The sequence below is a fragment of the Gymnodraco acuticeps genome, unplaced genomic scaffold, assembly GCF_902827175.1.
Source record: "Gymnodraco acuticeps unplaced genomic scaffold, fGymAcu1.1, whole genome shotgun sequence".
NCBI lineage: Eukaryota > Metazoa > Chordata > Actinopteri > Perciformes > Bathydraconidae > Gymnodraco > Gymnodraco acuticeps.
Window position 1 is genome coordinate 5,001 of NW_022991199.1, and position 26,367 is coordinate 31,367.

At 42.6% G+C, this 26,367-nt stretch overlaps 1 protein-coding gene across 1 annotated transcript in view; it reads left to right on the top strand.

Moving 5' to 3' along the window:
• Positions 1–22,363, top strand: part of LOC117561259 (copine-4-like) — a gene marked incomplete at its 5' end in the record, with an annotated part of 27,277 nt that extends 4,914 nt beyond the window's left edge. The window contains 6 exon segments of the mRNA XM_034238549.1: positions 1,162–1,295; positions 4,286–4,340; positions 5,190–5,241; positions 6,450–6,583; positions 9,277–9,513; positions 19,408–22,363. Of these exon segments, the coding sequence (XP_034094440.1) occupies positions 1,162–1,295; positions 4,286–4,340; positions 5,190–5,241; positions 6,450–6,583; positions 9,277–9,513; positions 19,408–19,539 (744 nt within the window).
• Between the last annotated feature and the right edge of the window lie 4,004 nt (positions 22,364–26,367).

The window sequence follows — 26,367 nt, forward strand, 5'->3', positions numbered from 1 at the left end:
GGTCTTCCTCCCTGTGTCTGGTCTTCCTCCCTGTGTTTTCCTCCCTGTATCTGGTCTTCTTCCCTGTGTCTGGTCTTCCTCCCTGTGTCTGGTCTTCCTCCCTGTGTCTGGTCTTCCTCCCTGTGTCTGGTCTTCCTCCCTGTGTCGTGTATTCCTCCCTGTGTCTGGTCTTCCTCCCTGTGTCTGGTCTTCCTCCCTGTGTCTGGTCTTCCTCCCTGTATCTGGTCTTCCTCCCTGTGTCTGGTCTTCCTCCCTGTGTCTGGTCTTCCTCCCTGTGTCGTGTCTTCCTCCCTGTGTCTGGTCTTCCTCCCTGTGTCTGGTCTTCCTCCCTGTGTCTGGTCTTCCTCCCTGTGTTTTCCTCCCTGTGTCTGGTCTTCCTCCCTGTGTCTGGTCTTCCTCCCTGTGTCTGGTCTTCCTCCCTGTGTTTTCCTTCCTGTGTCTGATTGTCTGAGTGTGTTCACCTGTTGCCCTTGTGTTTCTGCCTCCCCTGCCCAGCTGTGTCTTATCCTGTGATTACCCTTCTGTGTATTTAGTCTGTGCTCAATGTCGGGTCGTTGTATTTTCTCACTCTGCATGTTAGTCACTTTCCTCATGCTACCTGTTTTTGATTCACGGTTTTTGTCTTGTTTTTTTAATGCCAACAGCTTTGTTTTAATAACGCTCACTTTTGTTGTGAAACCTGCTTCCCTTTTTAACTGCATTTGAGTCCTAACATTCCCAGATCCTGATCATATTCTTTTGTTTACATAGTTTGACATAGAGCTGCTTTGAGCTAAATGCTAATGTGCTAATGGTTAGCGGACTTCCACATGTGAGGAAACTGGACGAGGTCAATGGCTGGCATTTTATTGATAAAAAGATCTCAACACATTTAAGGAGAAATCAATTTAACAAAACAATATTTAGCAAAACAAACAAACTAATGCATAAAATGCTTTATTAATGTTTTAGGCTACTTTCATATTTGATTGTTTACATAGTTTGACATATTGCTACTTTGAGCTAAATGCTAATATGCTAATGGATAGTGGACTTAGTGCACAAAGTAAACTCTGCACAGTGCTGGATTACAGAACTTCCACTTGCGAGGAAACACAAGTGCACAAGGCTAATGAGTAGCATTGCTAATGCTGCTCTCTGATTGGCCGCCCGCGTCTGTAGGTGGCCATCGACTTCACAGCGTCTAACGGAGACCCGAGGAACAGCTGCTCGCTCCACTACATCCACCCCTTCCAGCCCAACGAGTATCTGAAGGCGCTGGTGGCTGTGGGCGAGATCTGCCAGGACTACGACAGGTAGCCGGAATATCACTGTTTCTGCTAACACTTTATATTGAAAGGTCTCCTATCATGCAAAGGTCACTTTTTTTTATGTTTTCTACATCACCATGTGTCCCCGGTGTGTCAGGAGACTCTCAAAGTGTCAGGAACAAAACCCTCTCTCTTCTCCTCCGTACCCACATCTCTAAAAAAACGGGGAACAACGGAGCTGATCCAGATTTGCTGTGTCATAACCACATTACTAAAATGTGGGCGGGCTTTACCCCCACGGGCCAATCAGAAAGGTTGCTGTCAGAAACAATGAGACATGTTCTGGAAGTAATACGGTCTGTGTTTACATTAGCATGCTAACACTCAGAGCTAACCTGTGCTGGAGAGAGTGTGTGTGAAGAAGCAGGAAATCAAAAGGAAGTCACCTTGTGGTAAACCTGAGAGAGAGAAAGAGTTTGAGCTCCATCCTGTTTCAGAGAGAATCCTTGATGTGGTTTGGAACAGGATGTGGAGTTTCATCACGGCAGCATTTAGCTGAGTTTCTGCTGGGAGAGTTCTGAGCAGGCACATGCGCCTCCTACTCTTTTTTAAAGCTACGGACCCAGAGTCAGCTCTCTAGTAACAGCTGGAAGAGAGGGGGGGGGGGGGGGGGGCTACAAGGACCTGTTTGGTATTTTGAGCAAAATACTTCAGAGACATGTTTTTATGTATTTGTATTTATCTGATACCTATACTATATGCTTACAAATAGCATAATAAGAGAGGTACACTTATTCACCGTCAACTAGTTTTTAATTAAAATATTAGAGACAAACTACCAGCTTATTGGTTATGAACGAGAGACTTGACACAATTAACACTTATAGTTTTGTGTCTTGTTACATAAGAATAGATCATATGTGTTAAGTGTTATTATGGGAAAAGTACTATTCTTGTGGTACTGCTGTCTTATTAGGCCCATATTAGGCGCGTTCACACCGGAGTACTTTTCCCCCTACTAAGTACGGCAAAGTACTTATGAACGCGGCTATTGAGCAGAGCATATTAAGACCAAAACTCATGTAACAACTTCCTTACTTGCAATAAATAAGCTCTAATTAGAGGGTCATTGAGGAGAAACTCTCAACTAATGGCTTATTACTTGTATAATATGGTCATTTAGAACAAGGCATCAATAAGTGTTTTATCATGACTAATAAAGAGCCAATATACTGCTAATATGCATGTTAATGATCAACTAGTTGATGGTGAATTTGTGTACCTTAATATAAAGTGTTTCCATGTAAAAAGCTTTGTTCAAGAGACTCGAGGAAGAATAACTTAAACACAACCGCCCTATTCTTGTATTTGAGTTGTATTCCTCTCTAGAGACTAAAACCCCTAAGGCTTCACTTTCTGTCCCACGCAGCCCTTTCTTTAATATTACATTTGTATGAGATCAGTTTTTGTATTCTCTGTGCAGACTAAGCTCTTTGAAAGGCCTTCAGCAGAGTTCCTGAGGAGTCTGCTTTGAGTTTGGTTTTGATCATTCCTTTGCATCTTGTTTTAAACCTGCATTAAAACACACCGTATTAGAAAGGACTAAATTACCAAACAGACTTTTATTTTTGATCATTTTTGCATAATTTGTGAAATAATCCATGTGAGGACATGGTGAGCCTAGCTTAGCATTAAGACTGTGAGCACGGTGGAAATGATTGCCTGTATCTCAACACAGAAGAAACACAGTATTTTAGACGTAAGGTGTTTTGTAAAAAACAAACTGAAGATTACAAATTCCTTTTCAAAATAAGTGCGTCGCCATTTGAGCAGGAATCAAAGTTAAACATTAAAGGGGACCTATCGTGCAAAATGCACTTTTGCATGTCTTCTCTACATCACCATGTGTCCCCGGTGTGTCCCCGGTGTGTCCCCGGTGTGTCTCCGGTGTGTCCTCCCGGTGTGTCCTCCCGGTGTGTCCCCCGTGTGTCCCCGCTGTGTCCCCGGTGTGTCCCCGGTGTGTCCCCGGTGTGTCCCCCCCGGTGTGTCCCCGGTGTGTCTCCGGTGTGTCCCCGGTGTGTCCTCCCGGTGTGTCCCCGGTGTGTCCCCGGTGTGTCCCCGGTGTGTCCCCGGTGTGTCCCGGTGTGTCCCCGGTGTGTCTCCGGTGTGTCCTCCCGGTGTGTCCTCCCGGTGTGTCCCCCGTGTGTCCCCGCTGTGTCCCCGGTGTGTCCCCGGTGTGTCCCCGGTGTGTCCCCCCCGGTGTGTCCCCGGTGTGTCTCCGGTGTGTCCTCCCGGTGTGTCCCCGGTGTGTCCCCGGTGTGTCTCCGGTGTGTACCCCGTGTGTCCCCGGTGTGTCTCCGGTGTGTACCCCGTGTGTCCCCGTGTGTCCCCGTGTGTCCCCGTGTGTCCCCGGTGTGTCCCCGGTGTGTCCCCGGTGTGTCCCCGGTGTGTCCCCGGTGTGTCCCCGGTGTGTCCCCGGTGTGTCCATGATGTGTCCCCGGTGTGTCCCCGGTGTGTCCCCGGTGTGTCAGGAGACTCTCTAAGTGTCAGGAAATAAACCCCTCTCTCTTTTCCTCCATTGATCTTATAATCCTTACGTTTCATCACCGCAGCATTTTTTTCAGTTTAAAAAAAAAAAGCTTTATACCCAGAATCAGCACTTTTGAAACAGGAAGTGAAATAGAGGGATATGAGGCATGGCTAGAATGGGTGATCTGTTTATGTATTTGTATATCTGAGACCTACTGTATGCTATTGCCTAAAGATAGCACGATAGGTGACCTTTAAGTTGACAATTTGTTCTTCAGAAAAGTGTGTGATTCTGTCCAATCAGAAGAGACCTCTGAGCTTTGTGTTAACGAGGCGTTGGTGTGAATGAGCTCGTTAACTCCCGCTGACAGCCAATCACCTTCCTCCTCCTGAATCAGACTTCTCACAGTTCCCCCTCCTCCTCCTCCTCCTCCTCCTCCTCCTCCTCCTCCTCCTCCTCCTCCTCCTCCTCCTCCTCCTCCTCCTCCTCCTCCTCCTCCTCTCAGTGATAAGATGTTCCCGGCGTTTGGCTTCGGAGCTCAGATCCCTCCTGACTACAAGGTAATTGAACTACTCGGCTCCCAGCATGCTCTCAAGTGCTGCATTCAGGTTCATTTCTGATTATCTCTGTTCAGGTAAAAAACTGATTTCAATATCAAAATGTGTTGAAAGTCCAGGCAGTCAGTTTGCAACATGTGTTTTTATGTTTCAATGTATAACTTGATTACTTGATAACTCAAAATAATGGCTTATTAGCTCAAAAATCTATAAATAAGGAGGTTATGTCTGAAAGACTGATATTTGAAATGAATGAATCCTAACTACGTATTTCCAAATACCGACTTGATATCACACAACAATCACTAAGAATAATGACTAAATATCTCTTTATAATGACTTATTTCCCAGTTCTGAGTATATCTCATAACACTGACTTAATATCTCTAAATAATGACTAATTATCTGAAATGAATGACTTAATATCTCACAATAACAACCCAACATCTCAAAAAAGTGACTTCATATCTCACTGGTATGAGTTAGTATAATGACTTAATATCTCAAAATAATGACGTAGTATCTAAATGATGAAAATACTGCATCCTAAAATACTGACTGAATGGCTTAATATAGCAAATAAATGATTTAGTATCCAAGAATAACGACAGAGAAAGATAGAGAAGGGGGGGTTGGGGGGGGGGGGCTGTCTTGTGACTCTGATTGGTTGCTTTAATAAGACAAAGGGAGGAAGGCTGCTCTGATTAGACGTCAAGAAGAAGAGAAACTGAAAGAGACGGAGGTGAGGGGGAGAGTGCTGTTTTATTGATGAAGACCTCTCTGTGTTTCTGATGAAGATATCAAACAGTCTCCCTGGTTCTCCCTCCCCCTCTTCCCCCTCTTCCCCTCCAGGTCTCCCACGACTTTGCAGTGAATTTTAACGAGGAGAACCCAGAGTGTGCAGGTAGGCGCTCGGATTTCATGCACTCAAATATTTGACAGTGGAGGAAAGGCTGTGATGTGAGGACAAGGATCAGATTACAGTTCAGGAGGGTCTTCATTCTGCACTCGTTACCATGGAGGTCCCTTCAGACTGGACTCATATCTGGAGAGGAAGTGTGGGGGGGGTTACATCTGAGTGCACTGAAAAAAAAAAATGTACTTAGATTATTACACGGCTTAGTTCAATACTCAATTCTGATTGGTCAATTTGGACATTTCACAACACATTTAGCCTAGCTTAGCATAGCTTAGCATAGCTTAGCATGGGGAGACTGCTAGCCTAGCCTGGTTTCAGTCTCACATAAAACTCATGGCAATTAGTTTCCTCCGTGATGTTTCTCAAATTGTCGGGACTGTAACACACACACACACACACACACACACACACACACACACACACACACACACACACACACACACACACACACACACACAGACACACACACACACACATAATTAAAAGTGTGTGTGTGTGTCGGTCTGAAGGAGATGGTGTTATCATTGACCTTCACACACCTTCAGACCTGCCACGGGGCATGCTGGGATATCTCTATATTGGTCCCTAGAGACGGGGTGAACTTGACGGGATGCTTGTGAAGGATATGTTAGGAACATTTTCCTCTCCAAGGCCGATGGTGCATTCAGGGGCTCCTCGAATGGACCATCTTCCCAAGTTAAGAAGTGGTTCTACTTTGACTTTGGTGTGTTCATGAGATTTAAGTCATGAGTAGAAGCAACACGGATGCAGATGTGTTGAGCATGTAGATATCTGTTGTTGAGGAGATGTTAATGGGAATTTTCTCAGTAGGAAAGTCCTTTTTCTGATTTTCCGATGCCCTGATATCTCAGAAAGTTAAATAAATCTAAAAACAATGTGCGTGTCTGACCCCAAAATGAAGTGGGTAATCCTTCGTCAATGCTACACCTTTTCCTCTAGTGCATGAACATAGGCCAAGGAATTTGTATTGTTATCCTGGGGTTAGGGTTCGGCACGTTTATTTATACAGCACCTTTAAACACAAGGCGATTCAAAGTGCTTTACAAAAATGAAAGACATTGAGAGCATTAAGAAACATGGTGGCTGAGTTTAGGATACAGACATTTTCAAAAGTTTTCCAGGGATATCTTGGATGTCCGATGGGTTTATTCATTCTTGATGTTCTCTGCCAGGGATCCAGGGCGTGGTGGAGGCCTACCAGGCCTGCCTCCCCAAGCTGCAGCTCTACGGCCCCACCAACATCGCCCCCATCATCCAGAAGGTCGCCAACACCGCCTCGCAGGAAGTGCACACCAAAGAGGCCATGGTGAGTGAGTCAGGAAACACCACACTCATCAGACCGCTGTTAATTTGTCAAATGTTGGGAGAATACTGAATGTTCCTTCTATATCCGGATGTCTGACTGCATGGATGAGACACTGTGTTGAAGTAATGATAGCTATGTTCCTACGATTGGCAGATGACACAGAATCTAGAGAGAGAGACATTTGACTGTCATGTGTATTGCGTACGCAGGCCTTAGCTAATCTGAGCTAATGTCAGAACACTGCTTTGAACCAGTATTCCTCCATCTTGTTGACTGTAACTCCCTCTCTTGTATATCAGCATATCAAGGACTCTACTAGAGGAACTCTTTTGTCCCACGCAGCTCTGTGTGTGATGACTACTTCCATTCTTGCAAGGATAATAAATACATGGATCCTGATATTGAAGACCAAGCCGGTGACCAGTGAGAGTTTTCCGTGCTTAATCAACCCAAAGTTCACAGAATGTTCACAGAATTTAAACAGATACAGGGACATATTCAAAAACAATAAGTGCTAAATTGGAACATTATTAATTGAATTTGTAGATACGAGAAATATTCGATTGTAGTTGACAATAAAAATCTTTTTTTTTTACGGGCTCATATTTATACATATAACAAATCAATTCTAACATATTAACTTAGATTATTACACGGCTTATTGAACACTCGATTCTGATTGGTCAATTTGGACATTTAAGAGGTGTTTAATACTCAATAACACACTGCTGCTAAGCATGACATCACCGTTGCTATGGAGTGTTTAACTTTGCCCTTTATATAGTTATTTAACCCAAATCCTAAACTCTGAACTGTGACATGTCTTTGTGCAGATGTGTCTGGTTACTCACTCGAAGCAAAGTTTCAAAAACTACCTATTTGTGTGCTAGTTTAAATGGTTTTGAACAATAATTAGGAAAGTGAGAAAGGAAGAGACAGTTCTAGCACATTACAAGACGACTGCACCAACTCTGCTCTTCAGTTTGAGACAGAGTTGTCAGACTGCCGCTAATTAACACCACTGACGTTTAGCAGATAACAGAAGTGTCTAAGATTAAAGGAACCTGTTTCTCTTTGGGCTTTCTTTGGCTGGATTAGTTTCATGTCACGTCTGCTTCCCTTTTCTTGACACTTTGAGCACTGACTTCAATTTTAAGGCAACACAAAACACTTTTAGTTCATGTCTGACATACAGCTTTAAAATGAAACCATGAACTTATGTATTATAATTGTTCTTTCTAAAGCAGTGTTTCTCAAACTTGTTCACACCAAGGACCACTTGACCAATAAAAAAGCGCACACGGACCACCTGACCCCCCAAATATCCCAAAACAAAAGGCCTGCTTACCACTCCAACAGTTTATAACACATTACAGCCTAATCATGACAGCTTAACCTTCTCTATATCGCCTCGTTCACACAAATCAACAATAAAAATACAACTACAGATTCTACAAGCATCTCGTTCAAATTAGATTAATTTATTACGGAGTTTATGTCCGAGCCAACAGACTCGCAGTTCTTTGGCTACTGAGAGAAATGCTAAATGCACCACATGTAGAACGACACCAACCTATGTTCAAAATAAAATGCAGTAAAGCTATGGTTGCTGGCCCAAGTTTAACATGAATTCAACATTAAACACAAGTTAATTATTTACACTGTTCCATTTATGTAGCATTGTTTACTCACTCATTGACTGCGTGTCTCTGTTTCCACACATAATAGTCATTTTTAGATACGTCCCCAGCTGACACAGAAAGCGACTCAGGTTCTGGTCCAGGCTCTCGTCATCTCACGCCTAGACTACTGCAACACCCTCCTGGCTGGTCTACCTGCATGTGCCATCCGACCTCTGCAGCTCATCCAGAATGCAGCGGCTCGTCTGGTTTTCAACCTTCCTAAATTCTCCCACACCACTCCGCTCCTCCGCTCCCTTCACTGGCTTCCGGTAACTGCTAGAATCCACTTCAAGACACTGGTACTTGCGTACCATGCTGCGAATGGATCTGGCCCTTCCTACATCCAGGACATGGTTAAACCGTACACCCCAGCGCGTGCACTCCGCTCTGCATCAGCCAAACGACTCGCTGCGCCCTCGCTGCGAGGGGGACCCAAGTTCCCATCGGCAAAAACACGTGGGTTTGCTGTCCTGGCTCCAAGATGGTGGAATGAGCTCCCCATTGACATCAGGACAGCAGATAGCTTGCACATCTTCCGGCGCAAACTGAAAACTCATCTCTTTCGACTCCACTTCGAGCGATATAACTATTAACGAAGCACTTATATACTAATAAAGGACTGGCTTATCTAAAGCCAGTTGAGTAGCACTTGTCATGTTTTGGCTCTATGAAACCTGATGTACTTTATGATTCTGTTTTCTTCAAGTTGTATTTTGTTGGACGAACGCACTTATTGTAAGTCGCTTTGGATAAAAGCGTCAGCTAAATGCAATGTAATGTAATGTAATGTAATGTAATTTTTAATCAATTTAAGAAACACTTTGAATTTATAATGTATTTATTTCAAATGTGACATTTTTACCAATATACTCACGGACTACTAGGGGTCGCTCACAGACCACCAGTGGGCCACACCTTGAGAAACACTGTTCTCGAGGTACATCATGAATCAATGAATCAGTTTACCAAAGAATTGAAAGTCTGATTGTTCGTATATTCTCCGTCTCGCAGCAATACTTCATCCTGCTGATCCTGACGGACGGCGTCATCACCGACATGGCCGACACGAGGGAGGCCATCGTCCAGGCCTCGCACCTCCCCATGTCCGTCATCATCGTCGGGATTGGGAGCGCCGACTTCAGCGACATGCAGATGCTGGACGGAGACGACGGGATTCTGCGATCGCCCAAAGGAGAGCCCGTCCTCCGGGACATCGTCCAGTTCGTCCCATTCCGCAATTTCAAACACGTGAGTCTATTGCATGGACTTAAAAACAATAAAATATGTGGTTCACAGATTCAGGTACATTACTCTAAAGAGGATTCCTTTTCTTTGTCTACCTTCTGAGGAGTTCCTCAAGGCGCGATCTTAGGTCCTCTATAGTTCTATCTACAAAGTTCCTTGTGGGCTCTAGAATAAGAAACAATATTAATTTCAGTTTCTATGCCCTGTTATGCCTTTATTATATCATATACTAAGTTGCCACTTCCTCAGTAATAAATGTTCCCTTTCCCCAAGGTTAATTCAGCTTTTGTTGAAACGGTTTCAACTGTAGATCAGCAAACTAAGCCAAAGCATGAAATAAAAAATCAAATCATCCCAAAATCTGACCATAACTTTATATCTGGGAAAATAGCGTATTTTAGGCAAAATACTAATGAGCATTTAAATGTAGATGGATCACTTTATAACTCTTATTGGACAATTGTCAAGCTCACAACATTTTAGAGCAAAAAGAGAATCACGTATCATGTCTGAGCCGAAATACAGACACAGGACAGTAAGGGAGGCCTTTTTCAGGGAAATGAGGCAGGGTTGGCTAAATTGTTGCTGGCTTGAGTGTGGCGAGTAATCCAGGAGGGGATTGGCTGAGGGAATCCCGAGGTATGAGCTGGCTGGTGTGTTAATCCATGAACGCTTCAAAGATCCAGCAGAGACTCTCAAAGGGAAGAGGTCTTTGATGGCTGGCAGGTGTGCAGAGAAGGAGGAAGGGGAACAAACAATGTGACATGTCTTCATGCTTTAAGTGGAGGGGGCGGATGAGTGTGTGGGAGAGAAAACTCAGGTGTATATCAGTATGCAGTGTTTCTACTTTAAAGAGTCCTCTCCTGCTGATGTTCAGGTGTATATCAGTATGTAGTGTTTCTACTTTAAAGAGTCCTCTCCTGCTAATGTTCAGGTGTATATCAGTATGCAGTGTTTCTACTTTAAAGAGTCCTCTCCTGCTGATGTTCAGGTGTATATCAGTATGCAGTGTTTCTACTTTAAAGAGTCCTCTCCTGTTGATGTTCAGGTGTATATCAGTATGTAGAGTCTCTACTTTAAAGAGTCCTCTCCTGCTGATGTTCAGGTGTATATCAGTATGTAGTGTCTCTACTTTAAAGAGTCCTCTCCTGCTGATGTTCAGGTGTATATCAGTATGTAGTGTCTCTACTTTAAAGAGTCCTCTCCTGCTGATGTTCAGGTGTATATCAGTATGTAGTGTCTCTACTTTAAAGAGTCCTCTCCTGCTGATGTTCAGGTGTATATCAGTATGTAGTGTCTCTACTTTAAAGAGTCCTCTCCTGCTGATGTTCAGGTGTATATCAGTAGGTAGTGTCTCTACTTTAAAGAGTCCTCTCCTGCTGATGTTCAGGTGTATATCAGTATGTAGTGTCTCTACTTTAAAGGCAAGGCAAGGCAAGGCAAGTTTATTTATATAGCACTTTTCAACACAAGGCAATTCAAAGTGCTTTACAAAAAATGAAAGAGATTAAGAAAATGGCATTTAAAATCAGTCATTAAAAAGAAAAGCTAATAAAATAAACATTAAAAGAAAAAATACATGGATAAAAGTTACAGTGCTGTCAATTAAACATTAAAAGAAAAAAGTACATGGATAAAAGTTACAGTGCAGTCTAAGATATGAATAGTTCAATTAAAAGCAGCGACAAAAAGAAAAGTCTTCAGCCTGGATTTAAAAGTAGTCAGAGTTGCAGCGGACCTGCAGGTTTCTGGGAGTTTGTTCCAGATATTTGGAGCATAATAACTGAACGCTGCTTTACCATGTTTAGTTCTGACTCTGGGGACAGAAAGCTGACCAGTCCCTGAAGACCTGAGAGATCTGGATGGTTCATAATTTAGCAGGAGGTCAGAAATGTATTTTGGGCCTAAACCATTCAGTGCTTTATAAACCAGCAGCAGTATTTTGAAATCTATTCTGTGACACACAGGAAGCCAGTGTAAAGACTTCAGAACAGGAGTGATGTGATCCACTTTCTTAGTGTTAGTGAGGACTCGAGCAGCAGCGTTCTGAATCAGCTGCAGCTTCCTAATAGATTTTTTAGTGAGACCTGTGAAGACACCATTGCAGTAGTCCAGTCTACTGAAGATAAAAGCATGGACAAGTTTTTCCAAATCCTGCTGTGACATTAGTCTTTTAATCCTAGATATATTCTTTAGGTGATAGTAGGCTGATTTAGTAACAGTTTTAATGTGACTGTTGAAACTCAGGTCAGAGTCCATGACTACACCTAGATTTCTGGCTTTATCTGTTGTTTTGAACATTGCACACTGAAGCTCAGCGCTAACTTTTATACGTTCTGCCTTGGCTCCAAAAACCATTACCTCAGTTTTATCTTTGTTTAATTGGAGAAAGTTCTGACACATCCAGTCATTGATTTGTTCAATGCACTTACTCAGTGTTTGAATTGGAGCATAGTCTCCTGGTGAAATTGTTACGTAAATTTGTGTGTCATCTGCATAGCTATGGTAACTTATTTTGTTGTTCTTCATTATCTGAGCCAGTGGTAGCATGTAGATGTTAAAGAGAAGAGGCCCCAAGATGGAGCCTTGAGGAACCCCACATGTCATATTTGTCAACTCAGATGTGTATTTACCTATAGAAACAAAGTTGTTTCTGTCCTTTAAGTAGGATTCAAACCAATTCAGAACTGTTTCCGAAAGTCCCACCCAGTTCTCCAGTCGGTCTAGTAATATGCTGTGGTCAACAGTGTCAAACGCAGCACTGAGATCTAATAATACTAACACTGAAGTTCTGCCACTGTCTGTGTTTAAGTGGATGTCATTAAAGACCTTTACAAGAGCAGTCTCAGTGCTGTGGTTTGGACGAAAGCCTGACTGGAACACATCAAAACAGTCATTTAAATGCAAGAAATTACTCAACTGTTGAAAAACAACTTTTTCAATGATTTTACCTAGAAATGGCAGGTTTGATATGGGCCTGTAATTGTTCATTACTGAAGCATCTAGATTATTCTTTTTTAAGAGCGGTTTAATGACTGCAGTTTTCAGGGCCTGTGGAAAAATACCTGAGTGAAGAGATTTGTTTACTATATGAAGTAGATCTGAGGCCATGCAAGGCAAAACATCTTTGAAAAATCCTGTTGGAATAATATCAAGGCAGCAGGAGGAGGATTTCAGAAGTTGAATAATGTCCTCTAGGTTTTTATCATTAATCTGATGGAATTGTGTCATGATGTCTGAATTGATGTTAAGTGGAGATAGGGACAACACATTTACTGTTCCTGATGTAGAGGCACTGACTGCTTGTCTGATTTTCTGAATGTTGTCAGTGAAAAAGGCAAAATCATTGCACGCCCTGGTGGATAGAAATTCAGAGGCTACTGACACTGGGGGGTTAGTTAGTCTGTCGACGGTAGCAAACAAGGCACGTGCGTTGTTTTTGTTTTTGGTAATGATGTCAGAGAAGAACGATTGTCGTGCGTTTTTCAATTCCAAATTATAGAGGCCAAGTCTCTCTTTATAGATTTCAAAGTGAACCTGGAGATTTGTTTTTCGCCACCTGCGTTCAGCTTTTCGACATTCTCTTTTTTTCTGTTTTCACGGTCATGGCCTTTCTCCATGGAGATATTTTCTTGCCAGACACTTCCTTTACCTTAGTTGGAGCAATGGCATCTATAACATTTTTAATTTTTGAATTAAAATGATCTACTAGCTCATTTACTGAGATGTTGGCAGGGGCAAGTGTGGAAGAGAAATTCTGAGTAAACATTTCCCTAGTGTTTTCAGTTAAATATCGCTTTGTGGTTACCTCTTTTTGAACATTTTTGTGAACAGAAATAGAGCTCTCAAAGAAAACACAGGAATGGTCAGAGAGTGCAACATCAGTCACCACAACCTTAGAGATATTCAGACCCTTTGAGATAATTAAGTCCAGAGTGTGCCCCTTATTGTGCGTGGGCTCCGTCACATGCTGAGTCAGTCCATAGCTATCAAGAACACAAAACAGTTCTTTAGCCCCTCTGTCCTGGGGGTTGTCAACATGGATGTTAAAATCACCAACAATGACTAGACGGTCAAAGTCAATACACACTATAGACAGCAGTTCAGTAAAGTCATCAAAAAAGCTTGCACAGTATTTGGGTGGTCTATAGATATTTAGGAACAGAGCTCGAGAGGAGCATTTCAGCCGGAGGGCCACATATTCAAAAGAATCAAAGTTTCCATAAGATGTCTTCCTGCATTGAAGGGCATCATTGAAGAGTCCTCTCCTGCTGATGTTCAGTATGTAGTGTCTCTACTTTAAAGAGTCCTCTCCTGCTGATGTTCAGGTGTATATCAGTATGTAGTGTCTCTACTTTAAAGAGTCCTCTCCTGCTGATGTTCAGGTGTATATCAGTAGGTAGTGTCTCTACTTTAAAGAGTCCTCTCCTGCTGATGTTCAGGTGTATATCAGTAGGTAGTGTCTCTACTTTAAAGAGTCCTCTCCTGCTGATGTTCAGGTGTATATCAGTATGTAGTGTCTCTACTTTAAAGAGTCCTCTCCTGCTGATGTTCAGTATGTAGTGTCTCTACTTTAAAGAGTCCTCTCCTGCTGATGTTCAGGTGTATATCAGTATGTAGTGTCTCTACTTTAAAGAGTCCTCTCCTGCTGATGTTCAGGTGTATATCAGTATGTAGTGTCTCTACTTTAAAGAGTCCTCTCCTGCTGATATTCAGGTGTATATCAGTGTGTAGTGTCTCTACTTTAAAGAGTCCTCTCCTGCTGATGTTCAGGTGTATATCAGTATGTAATGTCTCTACTTTAAAGAGTCCTCTCCTGCTGATGTGCAGGTGTATATCAGTATGTAGTGTCTCTACTTTAAAGAGTCCTCTCCTGCTGATGTTCAGGTGTATATCAGTATGTAGTGTCTCTACTTTAAAGAGTCCTCTCCTGCTGATGTTCAGGTGTATATCAGTGTGTAGTGTCTCTACTTTAAAGAGTTATCTCCTGCTGATGTTCAGGTGTATATCAGTATGTAGTGTCTCTACTTTAAAGAGTGCTCTCCTGCTGATGTTCAGGTGTATATCAGTATGTAGTGTCTCTACTTTAAAGAGTCCTCTCCTGCTGATGTTCAGGTGTATATCAGTATGTAGTGTCTCTACTTTAAAGAGTCCTCTCCTGCTGATGTTCAGTTGTATATCAGTATGTAGTGTCTCTACTTTAAAGAGTCCTCTCCTGCTGATATTCAGGTGTATATCAGTGTGTAGTGTCTCTACTTTAAAGAGTCCTCTCCTGCTGATGTTCAGGTGTATATCAGTATGTAATGTCTCTACTTTAAAGAGTCCTCTCCTGCTGATGTGCAGGTGTATATCAGTATGTAGTGTCTCTACTTTAAAGAGTCCTCTCCTGCTGATGTTCAGGTGTATATCAGTATGTAGTGTCTCTACTTTAAAGAGTCCTCTCCTGCTGATGTTCAGGTGTATATCAGTATGTAGTGTCTCTACTTTAAAGAGTGCTCTCCTGCTGATGTTCAGGTGTATATCAGTATGTAGTGTCTCTACTTTAAAGAGTCCTCTCCTGCTGATGTTCAGGTGTATATCAGTATGTAGTGTCTCTACTTTAAAGAGTCCTCTCCTGCTGATGTTCAGGTGTATATCAGTATGTAGTGTCTCTACTTTAAAGAGTCCTCTCACAGGGATTTTAGCCTCTGCAGACCATTTACATGCACTAAAACCTATAGAACACTACAGGAGAGGGAACACTATACAAAGTAGAATAGGGCCCCTTTAAAAAGGCTATTTCCAGATTGAACCCAGGATTTTCTGTCTGTTTTCTTAAAACTTCACATGAATGCTGCGGGAGCTTGATTGGTTTCCTCTTGCCCTGTTCACATTATGATTACTTTCCTTTGCCTTCGTTTGTTTCATCCTGTCGTTAGTTGCTCTTAAGCACTTTGTTTGCTTCTTAAATGAAGATATTATTATAAACACATTTAGCCGTCTGCTTTCCGGGAGCTAAAAGCCTCTAAATATGTGAACCAGATGGCGTGTTAATTTGAGAGATTTCTCTGCGATAGAGAATTATACAGTGTGTATATATAACTTAGTGTGACCCGAAGATATTATAGCTGTGAAGCAAGAAGCGGCGAGGAGCAGAGAGAGCGTTGTGAATCTGGATCAGAGCATATTGGAAGTGGAGGAGGACGAGAGGAGAGTGGGAAGCTATTGAAGAAATGAGTTTTTACCCGTGAAAAACGGAGACGGGGTGGCAATCTGCCCGACAATCTAAAGTGGGAAATAATCTCTCATGAATTTTCAGTCTTTAACAAGTCTGAAGTTTAGAGACTCTCCAGTGGAAATGAATCTATATTTCCCCCGCTGGGTTTCATCAGCGATGAACGAGTTTCTGTCTTTGGCCCGAAAGCAACAAGTTTTCATTTGAGAGCAGCTCGGACCGCTAGCCTCCAGAAAACTACGCCTGCTGTCGCTGCTATAAGTAGAATTAGAACAAAGTTTCGTCGTCTTCGCCATAAAAGGCATTGGCATGTGTTTTCATGTGCATCTCTCTGAGGGTGTGAATCCCTGTTTTATGTTGTTGTGCCAATGTTTGATACAGTTTCATTTCCCTTCCCTCCAAGCCGCCACTGATGTTAATGTATTTCTGCACACATTAAACTAGCTGGAGACACGACTGGTGAACAGAGTGGAATATGTCACTAACAGAGATCCCCATGAAACATCTGGCAGGATGTTGGACATGAGGATGGCAGGTACATTTAACAAAAAGAAAGCTTTTAATAACAAAAGCTGATATATGATTATTTGTAATGTAGCATACGTTGAATCACCTTCCCCTGAATATTGAGAGCAGAAACATTTTGAAGAGCTCTCCAGAGAGCTGAGAGCTGCAGCCAAACACAATCACGCTGATTATTACTGCAAACAACTCACACCACTAAAAGCACGACATCAGAGCCAGAAGCAGAGGCTCCAAGATGCTTTAATCAAGTCAGAAAAACAAGCAGGACTCACAACAACAACAACCACGCTAAAATAACTTCTAACAGGTAATCAGGCGAGGTGTCAAACAGGCGGGGGAACGCTGGATAGCTCGACATCAAACCCTCATCTGAGTACATTTGGTGTTGTATCAAAAGTGGGGATAATCACGTCTGGAGGACATGGGCTGAGACGTCTTTGTGTCTTCAACCTCGCCCAGTTCTCCCACAGCACCCCCCAGTACGTGAAGCCAAAAGCAGTACAAACAGAGAGGTAAGGGGTCGGAAATAAACAGATCATGACAAGAATGCACTTCAGGACCCCGGTACCAGCCTGCTGAGCTGTCAATGGGTCTGGTCCTTCTTACATCCAAGACATGGTCAAAGCTAAACTCCAGCACTTTGCTCTGCATCAGCCAATCAGCTTGCTGCTCCCTGACAGCCAGACGGACCGGGTACACTTGGTCACGAGAGGATGCATCATAGAGGGCAGGTTCATTCCCTCTCGTACATGTTGTAATCCACAAGAAGAAACTATGGGCCATTTCTTTAATGAATGCGTGTATTGTAGAATATTGTGGTATGATGTAGAATGTTTTAGTTAATTGTATTTGTTTTGACATTTCATATCCATAAAAAGAAATGGGCTGACATTTCTATCACACATTTAAACAAGATAATATTACTACTATTAAAAACTCAAAACTAATTTGATATTGTAATAGTATGTAATCTGAAGTATCAACATATATGTTTCTTTCCTGTTTTCCTTTATTCACTGTAATGTCTTGTTGCTCTGTATGTCTGCCCCTGGCCTGTTGTATAAAGAATGTATGATGTTCATGAATGATATTCAATAGATGACTACAAAAGAAAAAGCCACATTCCCTCTCGGAGGATGCAACATGGACTACAACTCCCACAATCAGCAGGGCATCAGGGAAGATGGCTGCTGCCCAGCTGAGGAGTGTTGACTGATGGGTCCTGTTTGAGAGCACGCAGGGGGAGGGAGACAGTGTGCAGAAAGACAGAGACAGTGGTTAATCCATCTGTATTGTTTACAAGTGATGATTTCAGTTTGTGATGGTGGTAAGAAGACGAAAACTCAGCTGATTACGTTGGAAATCGCTGCCTGCTGTATTTTATTCATCGCACCTACACCTCAAGCTGAAGATCCCTTCCTCTCCAGACGTCACAACTTCCAATGCAAGGCTGTTTGCTATCCTGGCTCCTTAACCACTTAAGCCCGATTGCCCCCGCCGGTGGTGTTCAAGGGCATTACAACGCATATAAACGCTGCTGAAGGTTAATCCAATGTCTCTTTGAAATGATTACTGATAATCCATCATAACATTCATGGCAATAAACTTATTTTGCATTAGAGCGTAACAGAGCTTTCAGTTTTGGGCAAACTTTGTGCGCATCACTCTCACTCCTCAATGGGTAATGTTTAGATGGATTTAGGAACTTCCCCTCGATGCTATTGGCTCTAACGGTTCAAAAGAGATGTCAATCACCAACATCGACCAATGGGTTCCAGAGTTATGGAAAATGCACCCAAATGACCAAAGAGATGTTTGTTTTTTCTAAATCTCTCTAAAAAGGTCAAAGGTCACTTGTTTTGCATCAATCTTGATACAGGGTACTTATTATATGTTATAGTTTGGATTCCCAAAGCTTTGTGTCTACTATCCCATCATTCAAGGTGTAATAATGTTTTTTTAGATAGAAACTATAATTTAATTTGTTTTACTATGTTCAATTTACTTTAAAATAAAAACATCTATATTGATTCTGACACTCCTACATCCAACTCACAGGTTTGTCATTGCTTTGAGCAAAAAGATTATTAATTTAACCCTTTTAGAAGTGAAGATATAGTCAATTGTTCTGGGCATGTCGTTTTCGAGCCTGAGGCCTGAAAAACAGGCTCCGGGCTCAACAGGTGAACCGAGCTTTCCGCTGGTATCAGGACGGCAGAGAGTCTACACATCCTCCGTTGCAAACTAAAGACCCATCTGTTTCGCTTATACCTTGGTCATTAAATCAAATACATTGAAGTGGCTTGTTGGAAGCGAATAAATCTGCACTTTAAAAAAATGGTTTTTAAATGGTTTTGGTTTATTGCACCTATTTTAAGTTACTTTGTATGAAAGCATCAGCTAAATCAGGGGTGTCCAAACTGTTTTCACCGACGGCCACATACAGACAAATCTTCAAAGGGCCGGGCCACTTACTAGAAGGGAGGTTTATTGCCTCACAAGCAAGATCAATCACATGTAGGTCAATTATTCTTGATAACTGAATATGCTTTGATAAAAATAAACAGCTTACGTCACAGCTTTCCATAGGGTTTCCTTTATTCTGCCAGCAGCTCATTCTTTAAAACAGAAGCAGATTGATTATCATAAGAGAAATATGAAGGGTATATTTCCAGGTTGTTATGTAAATAAGTTATTGGGCTCTTTTTGTTATCAACTTACAGTAGATTTGTTAGATTTAATTCATTATAAATTGGGCTTCCTAACACATAAATACTACTGTACAGATATATTTAAGAAGTACAATATAAGACGAGCTCAAGTGTCATTTGGGTCATAATCCATTATACTTTTTGAATTTGCTGAGGGCCGATTCAAAATGGACCCCGGGCCGTAGTTTGGCCCCCGGGCCGTAGTTTGGACGCCCCTGAGCTAAATGAAATGTAATGAAGTGAAGAAACCTTGAATGTTAGTCTTTTTCAAGGTTCAAGGTTCTTTATTGTCAAACTAACAGCTACAGAGTAATTATGGCGTTGAAAATGTTAGGTCACAGGCTCCTCCTCCAACAATGCAACACAATAATACAGATAAGCAGACAATGGATCTGTTTTCTAACAGATGAACAATGATTTGATGTTTTCCTTCTGTTTCCTCCCCAGGCGTCTCCAGCTGCTTTGGCTAAGAGCGTTTTAGCGGAGGTGCCCAACCAGGTGGTGGATTACTACAACAGCAAGGGCATCAAGCCCAAAGTGCCCAGCCAGTTCCAGTCTTCCAGGCAGTTCGGACCCTAAGCAGCCTCTCCTGGACTCAGAAAATGTTCACCGTGTTTTGTTCTTTGTCGATGCGGATGTTAAAGGTGCTACATGCAGTATTTACCATGAAGGAGGGGCTCATTTTAAATGTGATCACTGTAGCAACAGCTGCATTAACATTGGGAGGCAATTGGACGTATTGGAAGTTGTTGGATTGCTTTACATCACAAACCAGATAGAAAATGCTTCATTACCTCGTGTTATATCTTCAGGTGCATACACTGGTCACACCATAACAGACAGCTGAGATACACCAATCCAAAGACCAATGAGTTATTGTCATCAGTCTCAACGAAGACATCGACGAATCCTGACTCGGTGCAGTTTCTCAACATGCAATGATAGGCGTCTTGATGCTAATAGTTTGTAGGCCAACATATAAAACTGTAGCTCAAGGTGTTTGGATGCACAACATACGTGGATAGTGTGTTTCAACCTCCTCTCGTGTTCCTGAACGCATGAGTCTAGAAATATGATCAATATGACCCGTTATATGTGGACCTGAGTATGGTACATGCAGAGCTTAGAGCTAACGTCATGCTGAAGGAACCTATATTGCTAATTTACAACTGTTTAACATCCCTAACATCACGGTCCAAGTTCTGATAACCCTTCAAATCAGGGTTTACACTTATTAGTAGCAATGACTAGCCTGCTATGTAATTACCTAGATATGTAGCATTTCACATTCAAGAAGTGTAGCTAACGTTTGTGGTTCTCTATTATATTGTGATCATGTTTACAATGAAAGCCGGTCATGACATCAGACGGATCAAAATCTGTCACGTATATCTATGCAGAGCTTTTATCGTAGGAAAAAGTAACGTAGCAAACATGTTTGTGCTGAGCAAAACCCAAGGGAGCTAACGTATTAGCTTTGTCGCACAATGCAATTTAAGGAAAACATCTTCCTCTTTAAGCGTATAAACTGCCACACATGATTCACTTTTCATTTCTAACTAGTAGCAAGTGAGCTAGACTTTTGAGGTATTTATGCTAGCTTGCAAATTACTCTATAGCTAGCATGTTATCGGTTAGTACACCCACGACTGCTAGCTCACACACAAATATTCAAGTAGTCACAAAGCTGCCAAGACTTCCTATTGGTTGTGCACATTTCAGTGACATGAAGGCTCACACGTTGGCTATCTTTAGTTATTTACTTTCCCACATTACATGAACACAAAAGGAAGCTTCATCTCATCTCAGTCTAACTTATGTTCCATGTGTAAAAATGCTAACTGTCGCACCTTTAGCATCCGTTGTGCATGCGGGGCCTGCAGGGGCCGAGCTGATCGTAACATTCAGGCGTGTTTTACTGGACACAACACTGACCAATCCTAACGCTGCTTTGCTGCAGACAGCATGACAGGTGAACAGGGAAACAGTGATGAATGTATGACCCCCCCCTTCTGTTTTGGTTTTCTAAGAGTTTGTGGACATTTTGCTACATTTCGTAAGGTTCGTACGTTGTAAAGCATTTTGGATCTCTGCCAGTTGAAAAGCAAGCTGCCTTCACAGACGTCTGCATCCTCTTCTGTTCTTTTCTAAAGGCGGGGCCGATGCATGAGCTGTTGTTTTGCATGCAATCTCCATGCAGGGCTCCTCGTGTGGCTTCTGTTCCCTGGTAGTGAGTAATACGAGTAATAATGATGTTTACAATGTTCCCGGTGACGGGGCTGTTCTACTCTCGAGCATGTTCACATGTAAGCAACAATGTGTGAGTAGATTTAAGAGCACAACCTGAGTATACTTGGAGAGTTTTTTTAGATTAGGGTAATATATTCCAGTCACTGTGCAACACCTGCCCTTATCTCTTTCCGTCTCTGAAGAACTGATTCACTTTCTATTGGCTTTACATTGGACCTATCCAATATACCTTTTATAGGTGCAAACAGACTTTCTCAATCCTTGTTTTCTATTTGTAGGAAAGGACATGTACTTCAAAGATATCTGCAGTTTGCACAAACCCTAAGTCAGGATCACATTTCACATCCTATCCATTAATCCATTAATCCTAGATCCTAGATCTGAGTATGTGGTGGTGAACCACATACTCAGATCTAGGATGCTTTTGCAGGAGACTCAACAAGGCAGTCCGGACGTCCTTACTCCCAGGTGTCTGTTAGGATTAAGAGAATGTGTCCCAAGTGTTTCTAGACTTTTATACTAGCTAACCATCCATCTCCGCTTATAGAAACCCAGGCTAGGAATTAGTGGTCCTCCAGAGAAGTTCTGGTCCTGGTATCCTCCTGGTAGGACATACTGACACTCCCCAGGGACAGTGTCCATGATGGATCTTAATCAAAGTCCAGATCCATCGTAATTCACTCCAAGGTCTGGATCACATTTGACATTTATCCAGGTCTCAGGTTCAGCAAGGTTACATCCTTAAGTTACCCCTCCAAACATCTCCTCTTCCGTCCCAGTTGGACGTGGAGAGAAAACCCTCTGCAGGAAGGCGTCTCCAGAACCACCAACCTGTTCACGAAGTTACGTTTCACTCAACAAACGTAGTCATTTGAACCCAAACCAAAGCCTTTGTTGAAGTTTGTGTTCAAAACTAGCTTTCGACTTTTTGCATTCCAATTGGATTTCCATTGTATTCCCAACAGACCCTTTGAGTCCAGTGATTGCAGATGTATTATTTGTAGTGATTACATTAATGTGCTAGACTTGTGTTTGTTGAGATGAACAAAGATAGAAAGATGGCGGACAGGTGTTGGGTCACGTGACCTACCGTTGTGTTAACATGCAGTATGTGTGCAAAACAATGATAAATGACTTAAGATAATAAAAGTGTTCTCAGTAAGCTCTGAGTGGGCTCAGTTATTATCAGTGGCGGAGAGAAGATAATTACATTTACCTGAGTACTATAGTTTGACACACTTGAGTATTTCAATTGTATGCAACTTTATAATTCTGCTTCACTCCATTTCAGAGAAAAATGAAAAAAGGCCAATTCCTATTCTGAAAACATCTCAAACATTTGGATTGTGCTAAATGATATATAAACATTACATTTGTACCTAAGATAATACATTGAAATGCAACCCTGTAACTGAAGTGACTCTTTTAGCTCAGCATGCAGAATGTATATATTTAACTAAAGAAAGATAACGATGAACTTAATCTGTCTTCTTATAATATGAGTAATCATAAGTCCTGGATGGATATCTTCGTGGATTCATCTTCTTATTACAGACACATGCATTTCCTAACATTCGGTCTATATGCTGTAAAATGTATTATCTCTTCCATTTCCACACGGCATCTATTGCACGTCTGTCCGTCCTGGGAGAGGGATCCCTCCTCTGTTGCTCTCCCTGAGGTTTCTCCCATGTTCCCTTTAAACTGTGGGTTTTCTCTGGAAGTGTTTCCTTGTACGATGTGAGGGTCTAAGGACAGAGGGTCTAAGGACAGAGGGTCTAAGGACAGAGGGTCTGAGGACAGAGGGTCTAAGGACAGGGGGTCTGAGGACAGAGGGTTCTAAGGAAAGAGGGTCTAAGGACAGAGGGTCTAAGGACAGAGGGTCTAAGGACAGAGGGTCTAAGGACAGAGGGTCTGAGGACAGAGGGTCTAAGGACAGGGGGTCTGAGGACAGAGGGTTCTAAGGAAAGAGGGTCTAAGGACAGAGGGTCTAAGGACAGAGGGTCTAAGGACAGAGGGTCTAAGGACAGAGGGTCTAAGGACAGAGGGTCTGAGGACAGAGGGTCTAAGGACAGAGGGTCTGAGGACAGAGGGTCTGAGGACAGAGGGTCTGAGGACAGAGGGTCTAAGGACAGGGGGTCTGAGGACAGAGGGTTCGAAGGAAAGAGGGTCTAAGGACAGAGGGTCTAAGGACAGAGGGTCTAATGATAGAGGGTCTAAGGACAGTGGGTCTAAGGACAGAGGGTCTAAGGACAGAGGGTCTGAGGACAGAGGGTCTGAGGACAGAGGGTCTAAGGACAGGGGGTCTAAGGACAGGGGGTCTGAGGACAGAGGGTTCTAAGGAAAGAGGGTCTAAGGACAGAGGGTCTAAGGATAGAGGGTCTAAGGACAGGGGGTCTAAGGACAGGGGGTCTGAGGACAGAGGGTTCTAAGGAAAGAGGGTCTAAGGACAGAGGGTCTAAGGATAGAGGGTCTAAGGACAGGGGGTCTAAGGACAGGGGGTCTAAGGACAGAGGGTCTGAGGACAGAGGGTCTAAGGACAGAGGGTCTAAGGACAGAGGGTTCTAAGGAAAGAGGGTCTAAGGACAGAGGCTTCTAAGGACAGAGGGTCTAAGGATAGAGGGTCTGAGGACAGAGGGTTCTAAGGAAAGAGGGTCTAAGGACAGAGGGTCTAAGGACAGAGGGTCTAAGGATAGAGGATCTAAGGATAGAGGGTCTAAGGACAGAGGGTCTAAGGACAGAGGGTCTAAGGACAGAGGGTCTAAGGACAGAGGGTCTAAGGACAGAGGGTCTAAGGACAGAGGGTCTAAGGACAGAGGGTCTAAGGACAGAGGGTGTCGTAATACTGTCGTATTGTCATACTGATATTCTGTCCACCACTGAGATAAATGTAACATTTGTGATATTGGGCTATAAATAAACATTGATTGATTGGTTGATTGATCGATTGGTTGATTGGTTGATTGATTGATTGGTTGATTGGTTGATTGGTTGATTGATTGATTGATCGATTGATTGATTGATAAAGGCGTTGCGTTGGTTAGAGCACCACACTCACTGAAGAATAAGAAAAGTATGAAAAATGCCCATGGCATTAGCACATGGCTTGAGGATGTCATTTCTAGTGATGTGTCGGTGGCGAACGAGCCGGCACTCTTTTAGTGAACGACGGGAGCCGGCTGATATGATGATCTCCGTGCTACGGGTGCTCCGTGCATGCCTGCAGTGCACGTGCATGCCTGCAGTGCACGTATTATCAAAGGATTAGAGACGGTTGGATGCTGCTGTTTCGAGCTTTGCAATACATTTATTTTCACTATGTTATTTATTTATGATTATCTTTAGGCTCAGCAAAGGTTTGATGTCAGCTGCTGCTGTCTTTTTTTTATATAGTTAACACTGAAATAGAGCCCTGCTGTTTTGTCAGGGCCTTTTCTTTAAATATAATTTTAAAATGTCGATACAGTAGCTCCTTTTTTAAAATGTCTATGCCTACGTTAAATGATAGGTGGTGCTATCTGCTTTGTGTAGCGTGGTTCTGCGAGTCAGTGCATTCATGGGGTGGGATCAGAGAGGAACACGGGTCTGTCAATGCAATGAAAACATTTGGCCACAACTAATTATTTATAGTAAACATTTCATTTTTACTTTTGCATACTTCAGTACAAAGGATGTGTGCACATATACATGATTAGTCAAAACAGGGCTACATGTGGCTGAATTGTAAAAGGTATATTTGGTCAAATGAAGAGCCGTTTGGGAGCCGGAATTCCCATCACTAGTCATTTCCTCTTGATCATGTGACCAAACAGGTTGTGGCAACATGGTTGTGTGCATTTAGTTGGACATACATTCAGTGTAGAATTACCGTTATTCAAAATATGTTCACTATGATTTAACAGACTGCTTTGACCATTACAGGAGACATGTATCACAGACAGCAAACACGTTGATGTAAAGCAGATTTGAGATGTTTTTGACATGATGGAAGTTGGTCTCTGTACCTGGGGTGACAGACGATCTCCATCGCTGCCCCCCCCCCCCCCACCCCCCACCTTCAAAACGCTGACCAAAACTCACCTTTTTAGACTAGCTTTCAACGTGTGATTGATGCCGTGTGATAAATGTGGTTTTGTTGATTTGAATCCGATCTTATCAAATGAACTCTTGAAAGCGTCTTTCAGCACCTGATAAAGCGCTTGATAAAGAGAGACCCGAGAAAAATACTATTTTAGGGGAAGCTCGAGATATTTCATTAGGGTTAGGCTTGTTGTCTAAGGACAATTATATTTAACACGTGCATGTTTTAGCATGTTGGCCATGGGTTAGGTGGGACAGGTGTCCTCCTACTTTGACTTAAATATTGATTTAAATGCAGGACTTGTATTTGCACACTGTAGTCATATCTGAGTTTTTCTCCCCCCTGGTTGTTTGGTAAGAAAAGACCTTCAAGTTATTTCATTGTTAGAGAATGTTTTCCAGACATGAATTGCACAGCTCCCGTGAGAGTGTGTTGGTGTGTGTGTTCCTGCGAGGCTAGAGGAGAAGATGAAGGGGTTTCCAAACAGCAGCGTAGGTGATCAAAGCTCTCGGCTGTTTGCTCAGGAGGCGTGATAACTTCATCCAGAGGAGGCCATTATCTCTGCAGGACAAAAGAGGGCGAGACACTCGACAGAAAGCTGCCGTCACCGAGAACACAACGCAGCGAGACGGGTTTGTGAAGCAGTGTGAGAGTCAGAGAGCTGAACATCTATCGTTGCCAGGCTATTGACCTGAGGGAGGACAGTTATGCAGAAACACCAACCAGTCGATAATCCCATCAGGAAGATGTTTCCCAGTTGAGACCCGAACCCTAAAAAATAACCTGTTTGACTTCCTGATGAAGACTTTATAGTCTAACGTGACTTTCAAATGAAGATATTATAATTGTTTAAAAAGAGACGGCCTTGGAGCCTGTTGTTGGTGTTGCTTCTACATGTATCCTCATCCGAATGGCACCTAAATAAAAGCTCCTACTGAAGCCTTTTCTGAGCCTGATCCCATGTGTCTGAAACTCCTTGTTCCCTGAACACCTGATATTCTCTACCTAACAAACCAAACCAGCGTTGGCCAACATCGGCTTTAGTTTCTGGGTACGGGTGTTTCAGAATGACAGCC